Source organism: Ixodes scapularis, unplaced genomic scaffold, assembly GCF_016920785.2.
Source record: "Ixodes scapularis isolate PalLabHiFi unplaced genomic scaffold, ASM1692078v2 PGA_scaffold1__304_contigs__length_218370807, whole genome shotgun sequence".
Classification (NCBI taxonomy): Eukaryota; Metazoa; Arthropoda; class Arachnida; order Ixodida; family Ixodidae; genus Ixodes; species Ixodes scapularis.
This window is the reverse complement of record NW_024609846.1, coordinates 19,735,188-19,761,164: the sequence shown is the minus strand read 5'-3', so window position 1 is coordinate 19,761,164 and position 25,977 is coordinate 19,735,188. Positions and strand designations below refer to the sequence as shown.

At 43.9% G+C, this 25,977-nt stretch overlaps 1 protein-coding gene across 1 annotated transcript in view; it reads left to right on the top strand.

Annotated features, from left to right (window-relative positions):
• The first annotated feature begins 3,950 nt into the window (after positions 1–3,950).
• LOC115323491 (enteropeptidase-like) overlaps positions 3,951–25,977 on the top strand; it is a 39,904-nt gene continuing 17,877 nt past the window's right edge. Inside the window, exons 1-4 of the mRNA XM_040205677.2 lie at positions 3,951–3,999; positions 8,115–8,340; positions 22,271–22,481; positions 22,547–22,682. Coding sequence (XP_040061611.2) covers positions 3,951–3,999; positions 8,115–8,340; positions 22,271–22,481; positions 22,547–22,682 — 622 coding nt within the window. The remainder of the gene's footprint in view (positions 4,000–8,114; positions 8,341–22,270; positions 22,482–22,546; positions 22,683–25,977) is intronic.

Below are 25,977 nucleotides of genomic sequence, written 5' to 3'. Positions count from 1 at the left end.
AGTTCGAAAAGTAATTCTGGCTATGTTCCCGGTTTTCTGGAAAAATAGCTGTTGGGTCCAGCGTGAAGGACGGAACAAACATTTCCGTTTTTTTATTGCTCTAAAGGGATACTGAAGCGAAACTTGAAATACACCTATTATGGTCAGAGATATGTTTAATATGATCAATGATATTCGTAAATCATAATCGCGCGTTTGTATTTCGAACGGATCGCTATATTTTTCACCCTGAGGGGCCCGATTGGGCGCGCGCTCGAAAATTAGCCATCGGAGAGCGCGATGCGTCTTGGGATATTGGGCGCATTGGTGACGTCACTTGTGCCAGACGGGAAAGGCTACGGCGTGGATGTTGTGGCTACGAGCGTTGCCACTTGTTGGCGCGTCGACGGTTTACGACCTGTGACAATGTGGCCGTTTGAGATGTGCAAGGGCTGCACGCACGCTGCATCACGGCAAGTCGGCAACCACGACACCAGTGACAAAACCAGCTCTGAGGCCTGATTCTCAAAGCGAACTTTCGACGAAAAAAGTGCGTACGACAAATTTGAGAGAGAACCCTTATTCTCGAAACGAAATTGTCGTAACTTTTACGCAGGTTACGACAGAATCCTACGACAGCTCCAAAGCTGTCTTGCGCACTTTTTACGATCAAATCAACATGGCCGACAGCGTCCTTCAGTTACTTGGTAACGACGACCAACGGACATTTATTTTTCTACGTGCTCTTGTCGTGCGTCTCGACTTCAACCAGCAAGAAAAAAGGAAGGAGTACTTGAAACAGACCACGACGATCAAGAACGCAGGATCCACAAACACCCGAGAAGAGCTACAACGGCCACGATTCTACCGACCAAGCGGGCTGGGCAGAATTTAGTAGGCCTAGCAGCAACACCGACTCGGCGCATTGTTCTCTGGCGGTCCTTGGCCGAGACCGCCTGCCCATGCCCGGCTGGCCTGCTGAATGGAATATGCCCGCGTGACCCTTGTGGACCCTTTTGGATGAATAGTTTAATCCCTGATCTAAATTTCAGAGGTCAATCTTTTCCCCTTGTCATCTCGATCTCCTTGTTTTCCGAGACAGCTGTGACGAACGCTGTCGTCGAAAAGGGACTCTCATTGATTCTATCTCCTTGTTTTGTGTGATATAGAGCTCAAATATACGCCAAATGGATTACCTTCCCAACACGGTATGTACGCTTTATTATTAGTATCCCATTTTTATTCTGGCACGACGCTACGTCACTGTCGAGCTATAGCAGTTCGTGGGAGATACGCGATGTTGGTCCAACGTTTCTTTGCCTAGTGTCATGTCGGTATCGAGTCGGAATCGTAAAAGATCGGTCCAGGAACGCTTGCCGAAACGCGGTCTAACAGAGCGAATCCAGCACTTCGATCAAACGCGCGTGTCCGCTCCGAGTGTGAACAGGTATTTGCGTGGCTCTTGCTGACACTCTCGTAGTTCAAAAATATCTTTTTTAACGTCGGCTCGCAGCTTGCAACTCGCAGTAACTAATACCGGCCGTGCCAGAAGCATGCTCGGGTCGTGTTGTGCAAAGAGCCGCAACGAGAACGAGCTCGCTGTGGCCAACTACGCTTCCGCCAAGGCTTTGCAAACGCGTTCAGGCCTAGCCTAATCTGCCGGCACGCCTTATTGCCGCAGAACGGCGCTGATCCTATGCCACAAGCGATGTCAAGAGAACATTCCCACCATCCACCAGATGTGAATTTGAAATCGTTTAATTAGGTTTAAAATTAGTTCTCCTGTGTTTTACAGCGCGATATTGATATTTTCGAGGTGGTGCCTGTCCCTAGCCCATATTTATGCAGAAAGATCGGCGGTAAAATTTCGTTTCCGTAACCCCTTTAATGCCGGGAAAAACAAACATATTTTTTCAAAACAATGTCTAAAATAATCTGGATTCCGTCCGATCGTCGTGAAGTGAATGTTGTCGACAATGTATATTGTATATTGTCACAAAGGAACAGGCGATGAAACAAAGAATATAGTGACGCAATTCACTGCCCGTTAGATAGGGTACAGCTGTACAGCCACTATCATCTATCTATGGCAGAAGGCGTTGTGGCAGTTGTGGTGGCAGGCTGCCATAAAAATAGCCGTGTGTGTTATTTCGTGCTTAATTGATATTGCTCAACGAAACATATTGTTGAAACCCAGCGTGAACTGTAGCCTGATCGTTGAGGACCTGGCGAAAGCTTCACGAATTCACTGCACCAGGGAAAAGCAGCACAGCTCGGAACGAAAGCGGCTTTGGGCGATGGTGAGGCGCACACACGCTTTTGCGTATCTCCGGCTCCTCTTATGTCTTATTTCAATAGTGCTTCTTCGGCAAAGGGTCCCCCGTCATCGATAGGTCGTGAAAAACTAACTTCGTTCAAATGAATTTTGTTTAGAACGTCGCAGGCTAATATATGGTATAAAAATATATAAATCACTCTAGGGAACATCGGAACACATGTTTGTGGAGAGACCCCGGTGAATATATACACTCGCGAGAATTCCCCGAATGATCGCGAGCACATCCACGGCGTCTCTTGATCCGTATTCAAGCGTTCGGGAGCATAACACTTCACCACCTACGAAATCACAGCACCACCTGTCAGCAATGTCGAACCGCCGAGGGGCCCATTCCCGGTAAGGCGTCTGCTTTCGATGCTAGCTCCGCTGCTTTCCCCCGGTGCTGCGCTTTCGTAAAACTTTCGCCGGGTCCTCAAAGATCAGGCTACCGTTGATGGTGGGTTTCAATAATTTGCTTCGTCGAACAACTTCAATCAATTACGAAATATTAACCACGGTATAGTGTACAAGACCCACGGCTATTTGTATGGCATTCTGCTGCCTTAAAGCTGTCCGCCAAATTACTACATTATCTAGACAGAATATAACTCTACCAAAATGATGACCGACCGTGGTCGCATTCCCGTCCATAGGCGGAGGTGGTTAAACGCCATCTAGCATATAGAAATAGAGATCAGTGGGTCGCGGCAGAGCCGCGTATATAGAGAGTTTGGTCAATAGGAGGCGTGGGCAGAGCCAGAGCATGCTCCAGACACGGAAGCGGGCTTAGCATGCTTTCATGACCAACTCGAAGGCGAAAAGAATCCTGTAGCGGTGATACCGAGAAACAATTCTGATCCAAAGGTATATGTTCGTAAACGGTTTTATTAAGGGCGTCAGAGTAAAGTGTCTTAACTGTTCGTGGTTGAAAATATAGGTGCACGTGATGTTTCGGTCATGATCATGCAGAAAGATATAAGAAACGAATGCGCCGCTGAACTCTGTTTCGCTCGGACAGAGTGTGAGCGCTCGGACGGCAGATTCCCGGCCCTCGGCGCTTGGCGTAAGGATTATGTCGATCGTTCCGCTAGTCGCACTCTTCCACCATCATTTTGGATCAGCGTGATTGAAACATCACGTGTACCACATTTTCAGTCACCGAGAATTCCTCCGATGCACTTATCAGGTTTGTTTCACACGACCGCCGCCAGGGTATTATTTCCGGCTTCTGGTTGGTCACATTCGAATTTCTGAAGACGCCCTGGAACACGCCCAGACCGCTTTCGGCCAATGGCGGCTCCTCATTTGTCTCCCATACGTCCCAACGAATGGCCAAACTTTCTACATATACGGCTCTGGGTCGCGTAGACTCAGGCACAGATGATAGTGGTAGTTTGCGTTCATTGGCTCCCTGCCATCTGCTCGGGATGGGTGAGTCCTGACGTCAGCGCTAGTTCGGACGTAAGCCAGACGTCAAGAGCTTGTTATAAAAAAAACAGAGGCCCACTCGCGAGAGGCTTTTTAGTATCTATATTACTGTACGTAACTGTAGCCAGAGGTTTCTCTCATTCATCGATAGTTTAGATGTAATAAATAACCTGGTTTAAACACCCAAAAAGGAAAGCGGCGTGTTATCGTCTTGTAGGTAGGAAATATGAGCTCACGCCAACTCGGTTTCATGCTTCTTGTCAGCGCATTTTTCCGTAAGTAAACATTCCCTCTCAGGATCAATCACCAAAACACTCTAATTCCTCAAAAATATAAACGGAATCTAGCATTGCGAAAAAAAAAAAAAAAAAGATTACCCGGGAGCCTTAGCTCGTGAAATTTGAGCAAAATGTACCTAGAATAATTTTTAGAGTGGTTAAACCTCCCCAATACTCTGAAAGATTCAGAATCTTCCGCCATCAATTTAATGGTGTCTTCCGATTAGTCACTAGCTAATATCTACAAAATGCAAAGTACAACCGCTGTCCGCTAATCTCTACGTCGCAAGAATGAAAATATTACCTTTTGCTAGATTCTACAGTTAGCCCCAACCCAGCCAACGCTACGACCCAATGGAGCCAGGCGTGCAGCGCCAAATGTGCATGGTCATGGCTCTCGTCGTTTTTATGTGTTTGAAACCACCGCCTCTACCAAATCACGCGAAAAAAGTAAGCGCAGCGCGTGACCGTGCGTGATTTATTTAGACAATGAAGATGGAAGCGCTGCGTTACGAAATGAGAAATCTGCTTCGAGCAGAACAGATGTTCCGGAAGACAAAGTTTGCGGCAGATGTGCGGTATTGAAAAGAAAAGAAAAACAAACAAACAAACATTACGCGTATTTTTAACACAAAGCTAGCATTAAACCGAAAAGGTCTAAGGGTTGATCCTTTCATATTTGTGCATGAACTTCGACATTTGAGTTCGCAACAAAATTCCGTGTCGCTCAATGAAATGTGCACGCTCAAACCAGAAGTTGGCTACCTAGCAAATGCTTAGCTGCGAAATTGCAAGATACGCAGTGCTCCACCTGCAGTGCAGAGTAAAAAAAGAAAAAAAAATGTGCAGAAATTGAAAAATAAATTCTTTCGACAGTCATATACAAACGCAGAAAGACATAATTCTAAAGGTATATTCGTTATGAGTTTCCCCTTCTTCGCTTTAATTGGTATATTCTGCACGTTGCTCATTAAGTGAATCTGCAGTTTGAGTATTAGTTGCCAAGCGTAAATAATTGAGTGTTGAAAATCTGACATCAAGTTCTCGTATAACCGTTAGCGTTAATTTTAATGCAAAGTTCCTTGTTGTATACAGATGGCGTTGAACAAAATGACTTAATTGCTACATACGTGAGAAACTAGTGTGCAATGTCAAAAATTGGTTTGCCCTGTATGTTTATAGAGCCTTGATGGAGATACGCCACGACGGGTAATCGGTCTCTTAGCTGTAGATGAGAAATTTATCCAGTGCAGTACAACCGCTAACCTGGGGTTTTAACGTGCTTCACGCAGTAGTGATATCAGGAACGCGTGCCAGTACGAGACTCATCCAGATCGAAACGGGCGGGGGGCGGTGCGGAATCGAACCCAGGAGGTTCCCAGCGCAAACCTTCGCTCCACGCTCCGAGCTGAGGCGCGTTAGCCCACTCGGCCACTTGTCCACAACTGGAAAATGTGAAAGGAAACAGGATGCGAATAGCATGATGATTAAAGTTGCAAGAAGTTTCTATGTGGCCTATAGACACAAATCTAGGTGACTTTGTCTCAACTACGGTGGTTTCTACTAACTGTTTCAACGCGAGCATCGGCATTCGGCAGTATTTCGTCCACATTCGGACAGTTCACTAAAATTCCAGACAAACGACAGTTTACTTGAAAAACGACAGCTATAATAAGATAACATGAAATAACCAAAGAAATGAGAAACTGCAATGTCCATCACAAACACCGAAGAATTGCGCGTAAACACATTCTGCTTTTATGACTTTATCCGTAGTATCAAGATAAATCAGGCATTTTTGCCCGGCAATAACACGCAGCTCGACTGAGCACGTAGACAAGTGAGGGGCGACCCTGAGAATAATTTGCGCGTTTCTCGGGTTATATAAGCGACACTTCAGTGCAGTCATATCCGAACGGTTTATGAAGCGGGCCTGCCCACAGACAGTGGAACAGCAGGTGCCATGCCTAAATTAAGTTGAATCCCCTCTACGCCATAATTATTCTAGGACTCTTTCACCTACACTCTCCAGTTCTGCTTTATGATCGAGATCCGTTTGAAGTGAACTAAACTTAGGGCAACTAGATTTCCCTGTGGCAGTCATTTCTGTAGGGGGTGTAGGGCCCCTAAAGGGATCACCGCAGTATTAGATTTTTGCTGAGAAAGATCTAAGCGAGGGGCTACATTTTGTTGATATAAAAAAAATATAACTTCATTACTTGCTTCTCAGCTTGTCAAATATTTGCAAAAAAGTTAGTTTACATCTCGAAATTGGTTTGTGTACTATTCAAGACCATGCATATTGAAAGTAATTTGAGTGCTGTTCAAAATGCATTGCGAGTTTGTATCTTGTCCAACTGGGTTTTCTGAAAAAACAGTTAGGGCGCAGGCGAGCTGGTGTAAGTTTACCATTTTTTTAGACCACCTGAGACTGGGTGGAAGGAACACGACGACGTCTCAAACACAGCTTTATTCAGTTCTCCCTCCTTTTACACATCCTCAACCCAAAAACGTCAATACAAAAACTTGTTTTTCATGGTGACGTTTTTGGGTTGAGGATGTATAAAAGGAGGGAGAACTAAATAAAGTGGTTAGCTGTGTTTGAGACGTCATCGTGTTCCTTCCACCCAGTCTCAGGTGGTGTAAAAAAATGGGTTTTGTGACGACCGAGTTCCACTAGGGCAACAAACAGAAACAAACAGCGCCAGGCCTCAATCCATAGTCTTTCGTGATTTGACAGGCTTTGTAGAATAAAGGTGTCTACGCTGAAACACGAGCACCATGCACGCGAGTCTGTCTTTGGCAGGCTTGCAATCACTCGTGCTTACTTCGCGAGCACCCAACGACTAAACGCCTGCCAAAAATACCATCGTGAGCATCCTACCTGTGCTTGAGGCTTGTCGCTCTCTTTTGCTTCTGTTTGTCGCTCTAGTGGGACTCGGGCACAAGTGACTCATAAAACGCTCTTACGTTTATTTGAACACAATCACAGCTCTGAAAGTGTGCTCATTTATACCACATTTATTTATTGTGGCCTTTGTTATGGGCTCCTAAAAACAAAAGGCTTAAATGAAAAAAAAAATATTGAGAGTGCCTAGATGGGCACGTATTACAAAGTAAAGTTTTCACAAAGAAAATAGCGTACTTAGAAAGTCTCAGGAATAGAATATGAATTTGATAACACAGTTTGACGAACCTCCTTTTGTTCACATCTACACTTTCTTAAAGGGCCTTTAAAAAAAAAAAAAAGATTAATAGTCTGGTTGGGACGCGTGGTTCGACACATAATTTTTAAGAAAAAAAGATATTTTACAGCCATTTTAACGGCGAGAGAGTTGAAATTCTGCGCGCGAAGCCCATGACGTCACTGGTCATTCCGGAGTGACCATCTCGGTCTTGAAGGCGAAGACCATCCACCTCTCCTGCACGCGCCCGAAATGCCGAGAAAACAAAAACAAGTGGAAAGGAGGTGACTGCCGACACAACCGCACCTAGCGCCGTCAATATTACTCTAAAATGTTTTGTTATTTCTTTTTTTTCGCGGAAAAAAAAAGTTGACGCACGTGTCCCATCTAATCTGTTACCTTGTTTCTTTCTTTTCAGGGGCTTTTTACAATATTCTGCTATGAGATATTCATTAATGGTGACACCGCGACAAAAAACTTTCTCTACTCTGATATGTTCTTCGTTTATTTCACAAAACTATAACTTGCTTAAGATTTTCCTGAAGAAAATAATATCATTCATGATTTATTGCCTTTATCTTTGTTTATTTGTTATATCCCTGCAAACCGCACCAAGATACGTAAATTTTATGATATGAATAAATGTAACAGGAAGGATTTAATAAAAATGTAACTGTAGTTCTCAAGAAAGCGATGTCAACCTTCTCGGCGAGTCTCGTGATATGGTTCGGAATTATTTTGTTTAGTTGACGTGGAATCATTTGATTATTCATGCACTGTTGAATTTCTATGAAAGCAGTGTAAGTGAACTGATCCACCTCAGCCCAACAAACTTTCCCAAACTATTTTTAAGTAGTTAGTAATAATAATTAAAACCTTCTAGATCTTCTAATATAAACACAGCTATCTCCTACTTGCCATTTACAGCAGGGGTATGCTCAAGATACATAAACAAAGAGAAAGATGATTTAAAGGAGATATGTGGACGACGAGGAGTCCAGGATACCGTTTCTGAGCGAATTATTAATGGTACCGAGGCCGCTCCTGGCCACTGGCCGTGGATGGTGGGGCTGTATACTCCAGAAGGCGAACTCCCTTGTGGTGGCGTTTTAATAAGCCGCCAGTTTGTTTTAACTGCTGCTCATTGCTATTGGTATGTATACGTTTACTCCAACTTCTTTTTCACCAATACAAGGATGAAGTTTCGAGAGCACACGTTGAGCCCCGGGATTTGACATTGGTTTGCGTGTGTTTATCTAAGTCCAACTGTTCACGAAGAATACTATCTCAATGACCGTTAGCGGGAGCACAAGTGCTGGTGTTCTCGGGTTCTAGCAGAACACTCTACCAGCCCAGCTACAACTGCAGACCGTCCGAATCAGAACTCTGCAGCATTGCCATGCCGAATGCTCTGACAGCGTCTGATACCAAGCGTTTCTCTGTTTCCGGTAACTGCGATTAAGACCATACACAGACGAGGCAGACAAGTTTTGGGGCTGCGATTACGAAATCCTTTACGGAAAACTTCTCAATTTTAATGACTGTAAAAACTAAAAAAATAACCAGCTTTCGTCACTGCACTCTTAAGCCAATATATAATTGGATAAGTGGTCGCTCTCTTTTTTTTAAATTGAAGTGGTAAAAATTACGCAAACTGTTAATGTCTTCTTTTTGTTTTTGCGATGCTTGCCGTAATAAATGTTTCCGTGTATAAGTCGCAACTTTATAGAAGTAGCACCCCCTTTAAACGGTCGTTTTCAGAGAAAAGATAAAATGTAAATCCCCCCCCCCCCCCCCCCCCGCCCCATAACCGGATTGTTTTTCTAAAAAAGTTGGTGCATATCTAAGTTGCACCTTAATTTGTGTACCGCGGCCCTGGCATCACGCCGCAGGTAATGGCAGGGCGCATGCGCAGAGCTCAACTTCACGCGAATCTGGTTTCTCCGCTGGCGTCGTGCCAACACCTCGTCCGGGAACTGCGCCTGTGCCCACACTTGGTCGGGGCTTGTTTGCAAGGGGCTCTTTGGCCTATAGACCTTTTCATTTTAATAGTTGCCTCATCGGCGGATAGAGGGCGCTGACGCACTCGGCGCCATTAGGTTGCTTCAATTTGGTTGGTTTCTGTTTCAACGTGAACTCGGCTATGTTGCTGTTTTACGTTGTTTTTGCTTAATTTTGTGATACGATTATTTTGTTTGTAGCACACAACCAATGAAACAGTGGTATTGGACCACTATGAGGACTACGAGGTGTATATTATTTTAGCCTAAACTGCGGGCTTTTTGACCAACTCCTTTGGTGTATCTGATTAGGGTCGGTTGCGAAACGCTTGACTGATGTACAGGGAAGATTCCCATCGTCTGCGGCCTTGCCCGATGACACCAGTTTCTAACAAAACAAACTAATGAAGAGACTAAGACGTGAATGTAAAGAAGCATATCGACAGTTTGATTAGCAATGTTTTGAATCGGCCAGAACAGGTGAGCTCGGGAGTTTACTACTCACGGTTTGGTTTTCGGGGCACCTAACATTTTAAAAACGTGTCGTGTGCTGACGCAGATAATTGATATAAACAAGTAGTTTCATCTCGGCCTTTTTTTAACTCAGTACTTGACTACGTTTTGACGGACCGAGTAGGAAATTTCTTAATGATAAACCCTTCTAAAGTACTCATAAGCAGCATTTCGCGATATTGACCTTAGAAAATAAATTATTTTTATATGAACATTTGCTTACTCAAGATATAAGTGACAGTCCCGTCAAATTAAATCTGGCATTTGCCTTCCGTAAAATTGGCCAAATAAAATTAAACGGCGCAGGAGGAGAAATACCCCGGAAAGCTTGGCTGAATTCTAGCGCTAGGCACCACTTCACGGACCTGTGTGAACAAAATTAAATTTGTTTGAACAGACTCGCTTTGTAAATTTCGGCGTCGCATCCACCAAAAGTAAACCTCTATTCGCCATCGACAATCCTGGACACAAGTGATTGTTATGCAGACGGCTCTTTTTGTTTCTTTTTTTGGGGGGGCCTCAATTATTGCGGTCTCCAGATACAGGCAGAAAATAAAACAACGTACACAAAAAAAAAAAAACAAGAAGAAAAAGTATCGTCATTATTGCTCATGCAAATCCCAAACCGCGTTTTGGATTTGCAAATAGAAACGACGTTATTTCTTTGCGCAGTCTATTCTGACACTCGCTACTGTTAAGTGCCTGTGGTAGTTTCTTTCGCGGGAAGACTCAACCTTTGTGCTAAGATTAATTTAGTAAATGGCACTGGTTATCTAAACATAATCAATCAGTCACTTAAATGACTCGAAATGGGAGCGAGCACGGTATACAATTTTTTAAAGTTTATATGTAAACCGACACCCCGAATAATTACGTAAAAAAAAAAAAAAAAAAAGAAAAAGATTGAGAATTTTCAACACAGGTACGTGTCAGGTTATGAACAAACAAATCGCCTGATGTTGGCGTACCATTACTTTTAGCCTCAAATAAAATACAAGTTGAACGTTCGTTGTCTATCCCCTCCGCAAGTTTCCTCACATAATAAAAAGAAACTGTTTTCGATATATTATGAATACAAAGAACTATACTTTCAGGAAATACAGATAAACTCCTTGCGCTGACTATTCTTGACGCCTTCCGATCCCAAATGCGCGATACGCGCTTTATACTGAGAATGTTCCGTCACTATTACTAAACAAACCTCGGGTTCATAAGGACCTTTGAACCCTCGTGATGTCTTAGTCGTCGAGTAGTTTCCGAAGTAAGGCAAGAAAGCGCGGTGAAACGCGACGAAAAACACGAATACAACGGATTCGCCATGGCGCGGAGGGGAGAGCGGAGCAGCAAGTTGAAGCAACCTAATGGCCGCCGCGTCACGTGATTTCAAGATGGCAGCGCCCATGAGGAGGAGGATGAAAAGGTCTATAGGGTAACGCCACGCCAGACGAACCAGGCCTAAATTTGAACCTCACGGATCGGTTTAAAATAAGAAAAGAGACTTGTATGTACTATTGGTAAAATTCTGAATTTTCGGAGTTTATTTTTCCTGAACTGCAGAGGGTGTTTTTCGCCGTTTATTTGTAGCCGAAAATTCGAAGTTTACCGAAGTTTTTTTTTTATTTATTTCCATTTCTCTAAAACTGGGAATTTAATTTCGCGGTGATTCCCATTAAAAATAAATAAATACGTAAGTAATATTTGGGTATAAAGGTATGCTAGGTACAAAAAAAAAAGAATAAATAAAACACTCTGGTATGAAATAATATTTAAGAGTTAAGAGCAACGCGAAAAGACGACGATTAGACGAAGAGGTGACACGGACGCAGCGCTGACTTAAAAATGAGTTTATTGGTCGCAATATTGCAACATAAATTTGCATTTTCACGAACGAAAGCGAAGAAACTAAAAGAAGACTTCTTCCCACCAGATAAATCACAAAAAAAAATAAAAAAATAAAAAGGGGTTATTTCACAGCCGTACAAAACACGCGCTAAAAAAAAAAAAAAAAAAAAAAAAAGAAAACAAGCAAGCCAGAGATCTAGACAATTCATATCTTTGTCAGATAGGGCCACAGATGGACTGCTTAGACATGCAGAGTCCAACCTCGCATAATCAACAGCCTCCAGATTTTCACGAGTAAGCTGGTTCCTGTGGCGCTGATCAACGTCACACCGTTCGCAGTCGGGTAGGCAACTACAGTCGCGGCCATGAATGCCCACATGACCAGACACGGTTAAGAAGACACTGTAAGCGTGCTCTCAGGGGCCCTGCAAGCACGTTTTTACTCATTTTTAATTTGCACCAAACCTGAGCGCACTGAACGTAGTAACTTAGTGTTACTTTTATTTTCTTGAAATTCGCTTTATTTTAAAAGTTATAGGCCAATCAAGATTACAAAAACAAGCAAATAATAACCTCCCTCATGACGTCCTTGGTTGTTTGAGCGGCAGTGAACAAGAGGAGGGGTAGTGAGCTCATCGCGAGCGATCACGGCTACTGCACTCCGTATCGACGGCGCGAGAGGGCACCACTAAAGCATGTTCTGGACAGGCTGTATGCAGCGGGCAGCCAGAGCGGCTCTCATTGCATTTGCTGCGCGATTAAACATTAAATCGGCATGACACTTCACTGGCCACAAATGACAGCAAACACGGGGTAAAGATCAATTGAGAGTGGGAGCCACTTTGCGCTGCCATACCGCGAAACGGCCAAACCGCAAGACAAGCATCTCGCCGAAGGCCTTCGGAAGGCTTGGAGCCGGTCGGATCCTCCTGCCCATACGACCGCAGCGCTGCCGCGTACATCCGGGATTTTTCCGTGTCGGCGCCTGATCTCACTACTTCTTTCTAGTATGCGCCGCCTTTTCCACCGCTTGGTGGCGGGTATGTCGACGGGTCATTTCTTGTTTCCGTACTTTATAAACTGCATTTGTTTCTATTCTCATCTAAAATAGTGAACAAAAACTACTTTTATAAATAATTGAAACGGATCACGCCACTAATATTTTGTATTTCGACTAAAAAGAAGCTTTTACCGGCTCTGACCAGTAGTGAGCCAAGGACCAAAGACGTCACATTTTGCGCGCTTTCGGTACCGCGGGTCGCCCCCGTCGGTGGAGGAGGTTTCCGCGTCGTCCGGTTAAAATATGACGCACTGATATTTAGTTACTCACTCCGTGCCCGCTCGCTTGCCCGAACTTCAAGAGACGTGGAAACCGCAAAAAAGGTAGACGCTTAAATATGATTGCAGGGCCCCTTTAAAGGGATACTACAACGAAATTTCGGTGCTCATTTTTTGGTCTTTATGTGTTCAAAGGAGTAGCATCACATCGAACATACCAATATCTTGCTAAAAAAGTCACCAAAAGAAATTTTAAAACGAATTAAACGATTAGCAAAGAGCACCTGGTGGATGTCGCTAACGCCTCATTTGTAATGCCCGGCTAAGAACCTTGACAGCTAGTGACGGAGGTTGTCTCTCCTCCTGCCACGACGAGAAAAGAGGGACAGGAGGAACTCCCCTCTTTCCGAGAATGCCTTTTGTGTGTCGCAGAAGCCGCTATCGTCCCCCTACAAGATTACAGAAGATTAACCCGTCACTCGAAATTCGTACAAAAGCAACCGCTTCGGTGGCTGGAACGACTAGACCATACTCTCGACGTCAGCCTCGCCGTAGCTTCGCTCGTCCTGAGACGACCTATGTCACGATTGCGTTGGATGTCACGTGGTCTCCGCTGGGACTTCTCCGAGCGCTTGCCAGAGTGGGCCGTTTATAACTGAAAATACAGTCACCACGCTCAAAATACAAACGTGCGATTGTCATTTACGGATATTGTGGATCATATTCAACCTATTTTTGAACACGACGGGAATATTTCAAATTTCGTTGAGGTATACCTTTACCTGGCATTGAGACAGCGGCTCGTCTGGCCAGCATTACGCTTGCCACAAGTTAGAGGGAGAGAATGAACCACCCCCTCAGAACTCGCGACAAAGCGATCCTCGATGCCTGATGTTGCAAGCCGTGGCCTCTTTCGAAGAGGGGTTAACAGTTCCGCACAACCTGGACAACTTGTCCGAAGCAGAGAATGAAACGTCGGCGTGACACCTACCCGCAATGCGTTTTAGGTTGTGGGCCAAGCCGTGAATATAGAGAATGAGAACGAACTTTCTTGTTTCCCTTTCATTCGTTGACCTCGTCTTCACTTGTCACAGGCTTGCCATTCATATCTTTGAGCGGAGAGTCGGCGACCGCTGTGAACACGTGGGAGGGGAATCCAGCAACTGCGAGGTGTTCAGTTTTCCTGTCACCGCTATATTTTATTTTGTGATAACAAGACCTCCGCAGCGCATGTTTACAGCAAGTCCTCGCAATCGCCCGCTTAAAGGGGCACTGACACATCAAAATCATATTTTTTTTTATTATCCGAAACGATTGAAAACGATGCCGGGACATTACCCTCAAAATTTGAAATTTGGGAATTCAGTATTTGTGAAGTAAAAAAACAATTTCCAAATGCCGAATTCGAAGTTCCCGCGCGATCGGCGCCGTTGCCTTGACGTCAAAAATCGCGGAGACCTGATAGTCGACTTTTTTTCACCACTCCCTGCTGTTGCCATGGCGACCCAAAGCGAGGAGGAAAGGAGTGAGCGGCGGCGTTACGGCGGACCGCTTTTGAGTGGCGTCGCCTGTTTTCCGTTGGAGGATACAAATCCAGGAGACGGCACCACAACGAACTCCCGATTTTTGGTATTTCAAAAAGAAGGGCCGTAGTGCGTTCGCAATTGCGTTAAAAAACATGTTTTACGATTGCCGTTATTAAATGTTATAGAGATGTCGCCTACAAAGCTTCTAAATTTCCTGATTTTTGACGTCACCGATCAAAAGAAGCGAGGAGGCGAGAGGCGGGAAAATCAAACGCCAAAAATAAAAAGGCGCGCGCGCGCGTGGGAAAATTTTTTTTCGCGATGCGGTTTTTTTTTGCGTGTCTATGACTGCAACTTGCATCGTTTTAGAAAATAAAAATAAATACGACCTTTGGGGTGTCTGTGCCCCTTTAACAATGTTTGAGGCAGCGGACTCGAAGGGCAACAGCGGCTATCCAGCACGCGGTTCATAGCCCTCACAAACATGGCCTGGACAAATAGTGAAAATCAAATCCAAGAATCGGATACGTCCTGCCTCAGGCACCTCATAAGTCAAAACAAGGGGCGAAAGGTAATCACTAAAAATGCAACAAATGTGAGACATTCCCGAAAGATAGGACGAGGCGTCGGCATCTAACAAAACCAGAAAATCATCTACATGCCGGAAGACATTTGCAACCTAATATGTTCTCAGCTGAATTTTGCGCTCGTGCCATCACTCTTACTAATTCGACCAACGACAAGAGTCCCACACAAGTGTTGCTTTGATAGGCGTCGATACCTTAAAGGCAATAAAATCCTGGAAGTCGCTGCCGAGATGCTGGTATTCATCTCACCTTATTCGATCAACCTACCCCGTGGCCGACCGAGCTGAAATGGTAAAATATGTAAAAAAGAAGTTCTAACTGCCCTTTTTGCCCATTTTGGGCAATATCTATGGCGCACAGCTATCAATGTTACAAAAGCATCCGCCTGTCCTTCCTCTAAAACAAAGATATGATGCCCCAAACTAAAAACCAAAACAGTGGCTTTTGACGCGACCTAAAAGTACGATGACATGTTATCCTGAATGAACCTTGACTATGTAATCCGAAGGAGTCGTTCTTACAATCGTCCCAGATTAGAAAGTTGACTGTGGTGGCCTTTTCCGAAAACCATTGACCATGTGTGCTGATCAAGCTTAATTGTAAAATACGTCTTTATTTTTGGGTGGGGACACTGGCAGATAGAGGTTTGGTGTTTACCGGAAAAATTCCGAATGGACCTTAAAGTTATCGACCGGAGTTTTTCGTAATTTTTCGGTTTATCGTAAAACTCAGAAACCTATTTAATACTGGCGATGTAAACATACCTTTTCCAAGATATTTCGCCACATTTCTTTTAAGACCCATGAAATTTTATGGAAAACAGGCTCAAAAGGAGTAAAAGCCCCCTTTGTTTACAGAAAGCTTTGAAACGAGAGTGCCAAATAAATACTGCTTTTGTAGGTCTATATATTCTACTAAATTCTCCAGCGTGTTTTCTCACGCATTTCCAAGTATTTTTAACGAAGCAGATTCGTTAAAAATGGCCCGAAATGTTTATATCCACCTGTTATATTAAACAACACGCCAATATATCAAAACAAGACTGATGTGTGTTGGTAGTAAGGGAAGCAAAGCGTATTTTTAAAAAAAGTATTTTCATACAATAGTTCTTTCCGCTGTTTCTCAATAAATGAAAAATACTGCACATATAGCAAAAAACTCATTTATAAAAAGTAGATATCATAAGGTGGGCCTAAAGGTTTATCCTCAAGGGTAACAGACGCTTCATACACGCGCCAGATTACAGCATCCATTGCTGACCTTTCCTTGTCTTAACGAGATGTCGAGTCACTGAAACCGTCGTTTTGGGGAGAAGGACACAGTAGACTGTAGAATGTCAATTACCTCACCTGCTATGGCAATGATGAAGTGAAGTAAACGGAGAAAGGGGAAAGAAAAAGTGAAAGACGTTTACAAATTTCTGTAAGGCGCAATTAAAGCGCAGCGCTTGAAAAGGAGGAGGGTAGGGTACGCCCCTCCTTTTCGCCCACGCCCTCTCCTTCTCCTACCCCCTCCTCCTTCATAACTCCCCCTTCCGTCCTCCTCCGCTGCTCCTCCTCCCCTTCATTTCTCCTCCTCCTTTTCTCATCCTCCTCCTCTCCCCCTCTCCTCATCTTCTCCTCTTTCCTCCTTCACCTCCTTACCCTCCCCTCCTCCCTCTGCGGACCCTCCCTTTTCCTCCTCCGTACCCTCCCCTTCTCCCACAGTTCCCGCTAAATTTATTTGGAAAATAGACGCCACGTGACATCCACACCAATTCAGCTTCCCCCCTAAATTGGGGGGGGGGGGGGGGAATGGACGTCAAATTACTTCGTGTCACGTCACCGATGAACAAATTCAGTTTCTCCGCTAGATTCGGTGGGAAAGTTGCCACCACGTGATCTCAACACCAGTTCAATTTCCCGCTAAATTTAGTGGGACAGTTAGGCCGACGGCGACGCCGACGCCGACAGCGACGCCACTATAAGCGGAAACGGGCGCCTAGGAGCTGCGTTCTTGAATTGAAAGTAGGCTATGGCAGCGCCCATGAACAGCTCCTGCAAAGCGTCTATAAATAGCTAAGAATTCACACAGCAACGAACAAATATAAAAAAAAAAAATTAAGAGAGTTTTTTTTTTTTTTTAATATGGTTTATTGTTAGAATTGAAAATATTGAAAATTGTCAGTTATCACAACGAAAACAAAATGGTTAGTGTAAAAGAACATTTCATCCTAATGAAGCTTGAAACAAGAACAAACGAGCACAGCTTGGATGAAATATTATCGTCTAAAAGCGATTAAATATAAATATATATATATATATATATATATATATATATATATATATATATATATATATATATGTACAGAATGTTTTTTTTTATTCTTACACATTTGTTTCAAAAAAACGTGAAAGCTACACTAATGCGGTTTGTGCAGGTGGGTTATACGGCCAGGCGGAAATTATGTGAGTGGCTAATCTTTGCGATAAGTTGGATAATTATTTAAAATTTATTAATTAACTTTTTAATTAGTGGAAATAGACATATGGTTCCAATTAGAAACTTGTAGAGCATCATCGACAACCACTAAATCAACTATTTTTGGAAGGATATAACGCCGGGGGCAGCGTTTTGCAGCGTTCTGTAAAAACGCTCCATTTGGACGCGTTTCTAGATTTCGGTTTCTTATCGGAGCGCATCACCGCGCCCGCGGTCCTGCTCCCCAGTGGCTGAGACGCGCAACACACGTGCGCCCAACTTCCCTCCATTCTACGAAGGAGGCGAGGAGGTGGCTTCGCGCCGCGAGCACCAGGGAGCAGGATCGCGGGCGCGTAGATGCGCTTCGTTAAGAAACCGAAATCTAGAAACGCGTCCAAAGAAAGCGGTTTTACAGAACGCCGTAAAACGCTGCCCCGGCGTTATATCCTGCTAAAATTAGCTGATTTAGGTGTTTTCGATGGTGCTCAGCAAGTTTCTAAATGAAACCATATGTTTATTTTCAGTAATTAAAAAGTTAATTAACGAATTTTAATTAATTAGCCGACTTATCGTAAAGATTAGCCACCCACATACTGTCCGCCTGGCCGTATAAGCAACCTGCACAAACCGCATTAGTGTAGCTTTGACGTTTTTTATTTTTGAACAAATGTATAAGAATAAAAAAAAAAACACCCTGTATATATATGTATACTTTTTTAACATTACCCCAAAGCAACCCCATTGCGCCTAGTCTCTCGAAGGCCTTTACCCATAAGGGGCACTACTCAAGATGGTCTCCTGGAACAAAAAATAAGTTTAATAAAATCTTTCTTAAAACAAAAAGATACACTAATGCTCCAGAGCTTTTCTTTGCTTACTTTCAAATGAATCAAATATTAAAATACAAATAACTATTTAATTTTGATAAAAGTATAAGAGGATAAAGTAAAAGGCGTCTAGAGAAGCCCCATCCCCTTCAGGGTTGCCTCTGTGATTTTGCATATTAAACGTACAAAGATATAACAAAAATGACCTAAACATACCTTGAGACTCCTGGGCGAGGCAGTACCCCTTTCCAAGGATGAACGAAAGTTACCTGAAAACCCCATTAATACAAAATAACGGAGAGGGTTTGAAATGGTACATAAGAAACGCAGACGGTAGCATTGCTATACCTGATATCGTCGTCTCCTTTCTGCATCTGACTCGATGGTCATTGACAAGCTAAGAACGGCAGGGAGGAGCTTCAGTAGTCCCACCTCCAGCTTCCTAGCCTCGATGCGCTTAGGCGTCACGTGCACCTCGACCACGCGTGCCTAGCCAAAGCACGGCGGAGGTCGGGTGTTTGAAAGGAAACGCTCTACTGTCTTCATTACCTCAGTTACGATAGGCCTGTCCGCCCCTACGGGGTGTCACAACAAAAAAATGTACACATTTTTTTTTTACCACAAGAGTAAACTAGGCATCGCCGAAGGCTCATTTTTCGCCCAAAGGTAGCGCTAGAGGTCGCAGCCAGATGCCAAAGTTTCAGCGCGATCCGATATCTTAATCAAAAGTTATGCGATTTTCTGGAAATTTCAATGGGAAAATAACGGCCGAGGGCGTTTTCGAATACATGGGGCTCTATGGCACACATATCTTGTGCCAGGAAGTTTTTTGTCGAGGGCGACGACGATTTTTTTTTAAATTGCTGCTTTATATTGATCCAGACGTTGTGGACATCATATGGTGCTGTGCTAACTGCGAACAGTGTTCACTCTGCTCTGTCCCGAAACAGCAGCGACGCGAATTTCCGCACACGCGCTGCCGTCTCATGCAGTGTCCGGCCACAGCGCGTGGAGAGTAATCGCAACCAACGACTCAAACTCCGCTGTCAGTTCCTCAGCAAAGTACTAAAAGTTGAGAGATTTCCAGCTTGGCTGAACGTTACATTAGAAAATATACCGAAAATCAGCCCACAAACAGAAGGCATTGTTACAGTCCAGAAATACACGAGGAAGGGTCTCTTAGTCACCACAGAAACTGCAGTTGGTTCCGATCGGAAGGTACACGCCCTTGTTTTCCAACCAAGTGTTTACTGGCAGGGTGTCTGTGTGAAACCTGATAAAGAAGATATTGGTTCTTCGGGAGACAGGGAGGGTGCACAATCGCATAAGAACATGTTTTCCTCCGGATGATTGGGAACCGTTTTTGTAAAAAAGAGCTGGACATATGCTGCTGACTGAGTCCCTAGAGTTTTTCGTTTTTCACTTGCTGGAGATACTCCCACGAGTACCTTGACTCGAAGCATTCCATCGCTTTGGCAATTTCCCTATATAATCGTAGGCACTTAGCTGCGTTCGGTTGCTCCGATATGCAAACCACGCACTGCCCATGGTGCACGCCCCCAAGGCTCTAGAATGGCCACCGCGTAATTTCATAATTCCTTTAGTTCAGAGTCTCTGAACAAAAAGAACGGACTTATTTTCACTTTAAGGGCAACAGGCCACAATCAAATCCCACAGCCTTGAGGTTAAGAAAGGAAATTGTGATCTTCGTTTTTTTTTCCTTGCTGACTGCCAAACAAATGCTGCGAAGAACCAATTTGCCTTCAACACTGGCGTCGTTGGGATACCCTGGCCGCGCAGATCAAACCAGGAAAGGGAACAGCGTTACACAGAAAGCTTCGCTGGATAAGAATTCGTCCTGTGCGCCATGGTAGGAGCCACGCTCTCATCGTCTGAAGTTTGACCGACCACATTTTACGTCTCGGGTGCGTCAACGTGAGCGGTATGCCAAGGTGCTTTTACAGCGAGGGCGACCACGTGATCCCTAACACGCTTGAAGGCGTGCAGGCCCACTTACCCATGCGCGTACTTGTAAATTTGTCTAGATTAAGAGGAGCTCCGATACGGCACAAAACTCTTGAATTATGTACATTGCCCTCAAAAGCTCCTCTTCAGAAAATATGACGGAAACACGATCCGCGAACGCTGGGAGTTTCAGGTATTTAGTTAGCAGCTGAAGCCCTCTAATTCCTTCATCCATTTAAATAGCCTTGCACAGTGGGTGTAAGTAGAGCGCAAATAGCAGGGGCTACAAAGGGCACCCCTTTCTGACTGACCATTGCTGCACACAATTTTTTTTATTTTTTTTTTACTAAGGTTTTGGTAGATTTTTTATTGTAGCACACGCATACCCAATCGAAAAGAACGTTGCCTGCGTTGATGCGTTTTAGTATCTGGAACAAGAATTCATGGTCCACTTGATCGAAAGCACGACACGAGTCAATTTGAAGGACCGCCAGAGGCGTGTTGAAGGCTTTGCTGATCTGCCTTCACAGTAGTTTGCGAAAGCTTTTTTTTTTTTTTTCATTGCTTATATATATATTAAAAACACTGTTTAATAAAGTGCTTCGAATTTCGTTCTGGATAACATGAAACGCTTGAGCTCCCAAAGCACGGACCTAGAGAAGCCACATTTGAATAATAGCAACCTCAACATATCCGTGAAAATCAATACCGCAGTGAAGAACATTAACAAATCATACTATTTTGTGCATTTCATGTAGAGTGCATTTTTGGCGACTGTAATAAGGTAAAAAACGAAAGACGCAAAAATGGGCATCAAAGCCAGACGCCTATTTCAGACGCAAATGCTAGAGGCAAAGGCGTTTTTGGGGGAGGGTTGGGGTGGAAAAAATCTTTACATATTAGTTTAAAAAAAACAAAAAAAACTTAAATTTAGAGTATTTTGATCGATGTAGGTGAGTTAAGCGACCAGAGGAACATGATTTCCGGGGCTAAGCCTCACGAAAAGTTGAGTAATCAACTAAAATATGTCAAATAAATTTCTAATTGGTGAAAAGAAACATATAGTTTCGATTAGAAGCTTGCTGAGCGTCATCAAAAAATCAAGTCAATAAATGTGAGCAAGATTTTGAGCACCTGAGAAACGCGGCGGTGCGTTTAGGTTACACTACAGCTCGTGTAACAGGCGCAACCTTATCCGTGACACAAAGCACGTGCTTTCAGGCCCTGACGGAACAGCTTCGTGCTTTCATCATTACGCGACCTACAATCTTGTTGCATAGACTTTAATTAGCGCGAGACTGTCACTGGGAAGGCTCGAATATGGAGCGGTAGGCGCCGTTTGTTCAGTTGGAGTCGCGAATAGTCGTGCGAAAACAAGGAGATATAGAGCGAAAACGTCGCGCACCTAATTCACACCCGCGCTTTCCACGGACTCCAAATCCTTCTGAAATTTGATGAAGAAATGGTTCACGATGACGCTCATCAAGTTTATATTTGAAACCATATGTTTCTTTTCACTAATTATTAAGTTCGTTTACAAATTGTATTTAAATTTCCTTTTTACATATTGCGACGATTAGTCTGATATATTTGTCTCCCAGGTCGTGCGACTCACGTGTGAAAACCGCGTCAGTGTGGTTTTCACTGCTTGGGTTAAGCCAAACTCAGAATCCTAAAGACAATAACAGTTTAAATATGTAATGTGACCACGACTTTTATTACCGACAATGATTGTCGTTTTGTTGGAAGTTTCTGTATTAATCTATATTGATTAATGATACCTCCGAGAGTAACTGACACCAAAAAAATACAATTTCTACGTGTGAGGAGTTTAGTTGTTATCAACGTACTGCCGCAGTTTTCTCCTCCGTCTTAGAAGGAACGCTCGGTATATTACTATAGTACATGTTTCTTCTATTCTGTAGTTATCAGGAATGAAATAAATGTCGTCGTGAACTCACTAACAGTTTTTTTTATACATCGTTTGAAATGGTGGAGGCATTTTGTGCTTTGACATTGACTTCAGCAATTCAACATGAAATACATATTTTCCCCATTCTTCTTTCAATCTTCTAATGCTTCAAGGAACAAGATCAATGCAGGCTATCTTTCAGTTCGCCTGGGAAGTACGAAAATAGCGAAATATGCAGTACATTTTCAACGAAATGAAGGCAAAAATGTCCACCTGGATAGAGGTGACACAACAGTTATCCATGATGATCTGGAAGATGAAATCATTTGCATGGAAGTGGATTACGTCTGTATACCCCTTCAGGACAACTGTACCCTTTTTATGGTACGTAATCTTGTTTAAAAAAAAACGAATTTGTATTTCTTAAAAGTAACCTATTTATCTTACAGAAAGACCTTGCACTACTGAAATTAAAGGAACCGGTCAATATTACAGCGTATATTCGGCCAATCTGCCTTCCTGAACACTGCGAAGAACCGCCTTCAAATACCAGCGTCTATGGTGCGGGCTGGGGCCTGGTTTATGGTAAATGGTATTCTCGCGTCATTTTGTTCTACGTGTTAGAGCCTCGACATGGGAAACGGGGGACCAGTGAAGGTTTAAAAGGGAGCGTTTAATACACGTCCGGCGGGTACGCCTGCCCAGCAAAAAGAACGGTGCGCCACGCGGGTGGTGGCGCGAGCTTGGGGTCAGTCGTCTTCTTTTGCGAGGGCGCTAACATACGTGTCAATTATCGTAAACAAATCAGAAAGAAAAACACACATTTATGAACATATAGAAGTCAAGCCTCTCAATAAAACAGTTTCCTGCAGTAAGCGTCAGATTCATGTCATTGAGACACCGCGGATGCTTAAATGCTAACAAAATTAAACCGAATGCGGGCGCTTCTATATGTTTTCTTAATCTATTTCTTCGGAACGGCGTGCAGGCACACGCTAGTTTTTGAAATATCTGATACAAGGCCGATGTTTTGTACATGTTAGCGTTTATTGATTGGGGTGGGGATAGATCCACTTTGAGAAATAGGAACTAGCAATAAAACAAAGAGTGTCCTTATCGACACACTCACTATATTAGCTCTTTCATAGATCTATGTATTATAGAGTGAATATTTTATATTATGTATACTCCAATTCAATAATATGAAATGGCTCTATACTCACACTATATTTCAAGAGACACGGCAGCACAGTGACACAAATCATAATAAAGGCTATGAATGTCATCGACTAACCTAACTCTTAACACAGACGTCGCCGACAAAGTTTTTAAACTGCTAATTGACGAAAATTTAACCCTTTTGTATGAAATTTACGTGCATGATCATATAGTCAGTGCGAAGATCACCATCAAAAAAGTTAACATTCACGCAAATCTGGTTCTCCGAGTACTGGGCGTTTACCACAGAAAAACTCGCAGTTTCAAAGGTGTTTGCCGCATGTTTGATACGTAACTAAATTATTTCTTTGCAGCTAGAGCAACCAAATGAATGCAGATTGCCAAAACATCTTAGTTGTTCTGGCAATTTTTGATGCAGAATTAAGTGTGGCAATGGACCTTTTTGCAGTAACGAGCGCCCTCTGCGGACTAGTCCTCAAACTCCAAATCAAGGGCAGCCCAACTTGCCTCTGCCCGTCAAATTACATTGGCATCGTGCCTTTGTATTGACCTTCATTGGCTTTTGTGCCCCATACTACCGTATATGTAAACAAACAAAACAACTACACGCAAAAATCGCTGCTGGATGTGTTGGTCGACCGTAACTTTGCCCTGCGAAAATTGCGACAGCTGGAAGCAATACCAGGGCAGGGGGGGTGTACGCATGCGCAGATTACTCTTAAAAAGGTCCACTGGTATCAACGTTGTGTTCAAAACCTAGTTCCGTAGCTGAAGTTTTCAATGATTTTATTGTATCCGAAGGAGGTGGCAGCCGGACATCCGTAGCCTTATATGCCCAATACCTCTTGACGCCTCGTAACGCGTGACGCTGAAGTCCTCGTGGCTGAGATGATGGTGGCTGAAGCTTCAGCTCTGGTCGGCTAAGCTCCGGTCATGCTAACTTCGGTCGCGTGTTCTCGTAAGCGCCGGTCGCCTAAGCTGACGTGACCTGATGTCCTCGACGTTACCCTAGAGCAGTGGTTCTCAACCATTGGTGCTTCGCGGACCCCTTGAGGATCGGCGGAGATGGTGGAGGACCCCGCTCGCGGTAAGGGGACGGGCAATGTGTAGGTTAATTATGATAGTGATTTAATAAATTGATATAAATAAGGGCTAGTAGGAAGTAGTCTTCTCTTACTGACATATAGACGAGAAAACTGACCCGAAAATTGCAACATTTTTTCTCAATCTGAAAAAAAGAACTTTTATTGCCGGGCTTCACTGATGAGGCTGGGCTTCGCGGACCCCTAGAATGCCTTTGCGGACCCCACATGGTCCGCGGACCCCCATTTGAGAACCACTGCCCTAGAGCTTGTCCTTGGGGTTGCCCTTGAGGCCGTCATAGAAGTTATCTTAGACGTCGTTCTTAACGCTTTCCACAAGGACGTCGTCCTAAACGCCCTTTCTTGACGTCCTGCTCACTGCATGTACGGGATATTAAAACTACAATTTCATTACCGTACAACTTATTTTCTTAATTGTTTTCACTAATAATGTTCCTGGAAAGCTGCCACATTTCATTGCGTTTGGTGGAATGAAAACAGCCGCCTAAATTTTGTAACACGGAATGATTTTATCGGCTTGATTTTATGAAATTGTGTAACTCTTTCAACCTTTTCAAACGAGGATTCACCATGGAGCTAACCTCAAACCATGCGACCTTTAATCCAACGTCTTTTTTTCGGCGCCGCAAATAGGAGATGAAAAAAGCACAAGCAAGTGAACTCTATGACTTGCCGCTAACCCTCGTCAGCGGTAGCCCGCCATTGTCTGCGGCAAGAGATGCTTAGTTAAGCATACTTGGTTATGCATAATTTGCCTTCAGGCGATATGCAAGGCGAGTTTTACCTAGTCAAACATACACAGTCCGCATTCAACCGTCGGCACAGTCACACCTTCTCCAGCATACTTATGCCGCAGTATACAGTCGCTGGGGAATCATACGTCATCCAGCATACTTGGTTACCAGGCCGTCGCCGGCGAGTCACATTAAGTACGAAATACATCGTCCACAGACGACCTTTAGCTGCAGGCCATACATAATCCAGCATTCTTAGCCCGCAAGCGACCGGTGTACTTAGTCTGCGGGCGACAGCAGGAGGTGGGTTATACCTAGTCCAGAGTGCTTCGTTCACCGGCGACCGCCGGCAGCGAACAATACTAAGTACATAATATTTATTCCACAGGTGTCTGTCGGCGGGTAGTCATACTTTGTCCAGCATACTTAGTATTCAGGCAACCTATTGTGGCCACTCAAACTTAGTTTAGCGAACTTAGTATGTAAGCAGCCGTCGGAGGCGAGTTAACTTGGTCCATTATTATATAGCCGCAGACGACGTTTGTGGCGATTCGTATCTTGTTCATCATACTTAGCCCGTAACCTAATGTCGCCGGTATGTTATACGTAGTCCAGCGCACTGAGTCTACGGACGATCTTCGGCGGTGACGCATGCTTAGTAAAGCAAAATTAGTTCGCAGGCAACCGTCGGATGCGAGTCATGCTTACTCCTGCATACTGAGATCATGAGAGTTTGTGGCGTCATGCTTAGGTCATAATGCTTACCCTACTCCGCAGAAGGTCGTCGGCAGCAAGTTATTCCAACCTAACTATACTTAAATTAGATAATAGCCTAGTAAAGAGGATAACTGGGCGAGTTAGTAT